The 5,196-nt window shown below is 33.4% G+C and overlaps 1 protein-coding gene across 1 annotated transcript in view; it reads right to left on the reverse strand.

Annotated features, from left to right (window-relative positions):
• LOC109234498 (FIP1[V]-like protein) overlaps positions 2,253-5,196 on the reverse strand; it is a 14,638-nt gene continuing 11,694 nt past the window's right edge. The window contains exon 9 of the mRNA XM_019400520.1: positions 2,253-3,515. Coding sequence (XP_019256065.1) covers positions 2,958-3,515 — 558 coding nt within the window. The 3' untranslated portion in view covers positions 2,253-2,957. The remainder of the gene's footprint in view (positions 3,516-5,196) is intronic.

Here is a 5,196-nt window from a genome sequence, read left to right on the forward strand (position 1 = left end):
AATAAACGGCAGACTGAATCATCAAATTAAATATATGCCAAAAATACATCATATATCACTATGCATATCCAAATAATTATATATAATATGTATATATCAATTATATACGTTGTATATAATATAATAGTAGTAATTTACAAGTGGTGTATTATATCAATATATATATATATATATATATATATATATATTAATATATTATTTATACAACTATTATATACTATATATATAAACTATACTTGATATTTTTAGGAGTGAAAAGAGAATAAAACAACATAAAAGTAAATATATAAGAAAACCTCCCATCACGTTCACAACTTCCCATACTTGAAAATTACTGTTCTTCTTTATTAAAAGAAAAGATAAATTAAAGGGGTAACTCAAAACAGAAAAAAGAAAAAGGAAAAAAGCAATAGAAAATGAACAATATTAATGTGGTTTAACGGTGGTACAATCTTACATATAAATCAGCTAAATGTGTAACGTACGAAAAAGATTGAGAGGTCCATTAATTAAAATTCATTGGGTTGATCATGTTTCTGCTAGGAATGTAGTTATTTAGATGTCAGTTTTATAATTACTTATTCCCTGCTAAATTTATGATTTTTTTTGTTAAATATTGCCTAATTATGTTTTTTCCTCAAATAAAAAAATAAATTGGTCACTTATTGTGGACCCGAAGGAGTAGCAAACAAGAAATTGATAATACCAAAGATAATAAATGTATTATTCTCCCTAGTACATCCTACCAAATGAGCCCTAATTATTCTTATTTTTCTTGATATTGAATGATTATCCCTATTAAAATTTAAATTGAGAAACCTTGTTATTTTGATCATACTCGATAATTATATCAAGTACTCCACTTATTTTAAGATATATAGTACTATTAAGTATTTATTAGACCCTCTTATGGAATTAAATTTTTTTTTTATCGGAACCATGTTAATTTACAATGATTAAATGCTATTTGAAGTAACAATGATACTTTATTCATTAACGATGGTCATGTAATATACATTATGTATGTAAATATACAAGCCACCACTTATCGTTTTTTCTCGTAAATTTAATTTAATAGAGAAAATCAAAGAACTTTAGACATTACAAAGGTGGAAGGATTTCTAAACCATGAGATACCAAAGTTTAAGTTATAGAAGAGGCCAAAAATGCTACTAAGTGATTCTTTTTTATTTATCGTCTTGCTGGGTAGAGTTACGTTGTACATTGTTTGTTGGTTGGAGGTCGCAAATACTAGTAAAATAGAGTGCACACACCTAATCTAGATACTACTGATATAAAAATAAAAAATGAAAAAAGAGGATTAAGGTTCCAAGTTCCAAGGATTTAAATTAGCAACCTTAGACCTTCTGATGGCCAAAAACTTGTAGAAACGTAGTAAAATTTCGATTTTGAACTCATAAAGTTACGAGGAAAAAGGTTGTATGTGACTAACGGCACATGCATTTCATTAACTAAGTTATTAGTTGCTTACACAAAGCAAAGTTCTTACCCTCTATGTACTGATACATAGAGGGTAAAAACTTTACACCAACGTTATGTTTATACCACAACTTTACTTCTGATTAAGTGGTATATTAAGGTGAAAATTGGTATATTAAGGTGAAATTATGTATTAGCTAACTATAATTTAATAATAAGTATATTTGTAAAGATATGTGTCATGTATTTAGCGAATTGGTGCAATTATACCTGTTTTAGCGGGATGTTTGCCACTATTTCTTAAGTAATTAGCTACTGCTTGTTATTATGTTTTAGGTTATATTGATGGTATAAAAATTTATAATAGTTACTACTTGTTATTATTTTCCAGGTGCATTAAAAATGTATAATTCTTTTTGTATAACCAATCGGTATCTCTCATTAATGATCTACATGAGGTTTCTCCCAGGAAAAATGATACTATATAGCTGCTATAAAAATAATAGTCGAAAAATTATATAAAATTTGTCTGTTTTTGTATATTTATACACATTTTGTATGCTATATACAAATTTTATATATACCAGATGTAAATAGTTTTTGGCGCAGGCTAAAAGTGATAATACCCCTTTCTCCAATCTCAAAGTTCAAAACGAATTAGCTTTTCATTAGCAACAGTGTAGACTTGTAGTATGACAAGTATTCATTCACTGTCGAACATTGTTATTGTCTGTTCTAAGAGAGTGCTATGATTTTAACGAGAACATTCGTATTCAAGTAAAACGAAAACTTATCAAAAGAGAAAAAACGTCTGCGTGGTCAAGAGGTCGAGATTTTCTTCTCTTCATTAATAATTTATGTAACTCAGTTACTTTCCCTAACACAACATACAAAAATCGTATTTCTAACTTTGTTCTACAAGTAAACTTTTCCAAGAGACATAGAAGCTTATCACGATACATACTACATGGGCCAGGGTAATATCAAGTCCCTGTTTCCTAATACCAGATCCTCCTGAAATTTGCTTCTCCGCCAAGCGCCAATGCCGCTGCATCTTGTTGACCCCGAGTTTTTGGTTCCTGAAGTCTCATCATTCGTAGTCCAAAAAAGCGACAGTAAACAGAGACTCCTTGCATAAGGCCAGAGAGTGGTCTTCAAGGAAGAAAGACCATGATGGACGTGGTCATCAGCCATAGTCACCATCTATGGTCTTGAAGACAGTGTTTACTACTCAATCACTATAATTCAATGTCATTTAATAACTAAAAATGTAATTCTGGCACCCAAACAATGGGCCACTATAGTGTTACGCTTACTGGTATATACAGGTATTACAGAATTAAGAAAATCAACTAAATAAAGTAGACATGTTACAGATTCCCAAATCTACTATGGAAGGTCTAACAAACCTCACGTGTTCCTCAAGGTATCCATATTGGAAATACAGTAGCCGAGGAGGCATATACTCCAGGAGGAGGAAACAAGTCATCCAACAAAGATGTTCCTTGAATGCTCATTTAATTGCTGGTCCATCTCCTCCTTCGCGCTGGACGCTCTGGCTTGACCTCCGAATCTGGAGGGATTTCACTTTGGACCGAGGATATTGGATCACCTTCCGCCTTTTTACTTACTGGAGCTTCTTTTTCACTTGGCATTGGAAGCTTGAAGCGCTCGCTCCGCTTCTTCAACTTCTCAACTGTCTCCAAGTGTTTATCCTCCATATGCTTTGCCTCTACATTATTAATTTCTGGACCACCTCCATTTTTATTGTTAGCTGCAGGCTGTTGATTGTCTTCGACTGCCTTTAAAGCTTCATCTGGATTTTTGTTAGCTAATGAAGTACCACTGCTCTTGTGTGCATCAATGTCTTTCATGTTCAAGGACGATGATTTAGCATCGATACCAAAATCTCTTTCCTTGTGACTTGTCCACCGTTCCAACTTGGAACGTCCCTTCTTGGAATCCTGCTGCTCATCATCTGATGATGCCTCTTCCTGCTGTTTCCTGGAAGACTGACGACTCCGGTGGACCTTGTTCTCATTGGTTCCTTGCTCAAATTTTCTCTTCAAGCTCATCTGAAGGTAAGAAAAACCTTCGTGATAAGCACTTTCAGTAGAAAAGAAATAGCAGTAGCACTTGGAGATAACAGGAAACAAACATTAAACTTTGTGGGATGTAAAATTGGAAATTGAAGAATAACAACCCACCATATTTTGACAGATTCAGATTCTTCTTCCCAAACATCATTGCTTCACTAATACACCATCGATCTAAATTAAAAACTCAGAGTAATACGAATCACATATACATGCACTTGGATTGTTTATGCAAATTAAATCCAGTGTGCCTCTTAAGTTTCCTTTCCAACTTATTGTTTGATAGTTGTGTCGAACGCATAGAATCAGTTCTCCATATTAGATCTTAACTAGTTCTTGAGAACAATACTTCCAGTCAACCCGTCTTGCTTTTAACCATCTGTTTGGGCTCCAAAGTCCAAATGCACCTTCTACCTCTAGAAATTAGTTTGTAAATACCTCACATACCTCGTCCGTGATTAAAAACCTACAATCTAGTCAACTGAAATTTCTGTAGCGCCCAAGTATAATCGAGAGTACAGGCATACAAAAAACAGAGATTCCAAGCCAATTTTGCAATTAAGTTCCTATTTGGACTCTTAACGTGCTTCATGGATTTAGGACTTGGTTTCTAAATGGCTCAAAACATTATTCCTCACCTGAAAATTACCCGTAATAGAGTGCATTGAAAATTTTGAGCTATCTGTTCAGAAAAAGACCTAGGAACTAAAGGACCAAAAAGCATCTGAAAAAGTTGACCATACCCTCGTATTAATTATTGAAACTTTAACTTAAAACATTTGTGAAGCTGATGTTCAAGTCTATAGAGACAATGAGATGTTCTTCATATCAGTTTTTTGTGACATTCTCTACTTGTGTCTATAAATTAGTTAGCAGGGACTTCCCCTATCACATCAACGTAATTATTTAATTCTATTTAGATATTAAAAAAATTCAACCAGGTGTTCAAATTTTCTATGAGATCTTGCCTTCAAACCACATTAGCACCGCTTACCACCTTTATTCTAACATGCAGACGATTCTTCCCCTAATTTTTTTTAAATGTAAGCTAGCACAAAAGCCGCGGTTATATTATAACTTTATTTTAGTAAAGATGGTGTTTGTGGCAACATATTCGCACCTCGACTATTCCACATGTTACTTGCAACCTTCCACCAACATAGTTAACAAGAATTTACCAAGTAATTCTATCCACCATCGTACGTAACTTTAAAAGGAAAAACACACAAGTATTTTGTAGAAACATCAAAAGTTTCTCAAGTCATCAAATTCTAAATGAATCTCTAGAAAGTACCATCTGAGTTAACAGAACCTAAGTACCACACCATCTGTAATCAGAGTACCAGGCCTCTTCTAATTGCTAGAATTTCCATTAAATAGTTCACAGTGCTGTTGTGTTTAGCTTTAAGAATTTCTCATGAATATTAGAAGAAAACCAGATTGTTAGAGCCTCCAAGGGGTGGCATAATAAGTTGATGTAAAACCTTGAGAACCAAGGTCCGAACCATATCAAAGGCGACACTAAGTGTACTCTTTTGATCTGTTTAAGTCTTCATAAGTAAAGTTATGAACATCTTCGCTGTAGTGAAATAGCAAGTACATGGTTGATTAGTCAATGTACAAGCAAGTAGGTCTAGATGCTAAAACCTTACCCCCCCCC

The sequence above is a fragment of the Nicotiana attenuata genome, chromosome 11 (assembly GCF_001879085.1).
Source record: "Nicotiana attenuata strain UT chromosome 11, NIATTr2, whole genome shotgun sequence".
In the NCBI taxonomy this organism is placed as follows: domain Eukaryota; kingdom Viridiplantae; phylum Streptophyta; class Magnoliopsida; order Solanales; family Solanaceae; genus Nicotiana; species Nicotiana attenuata.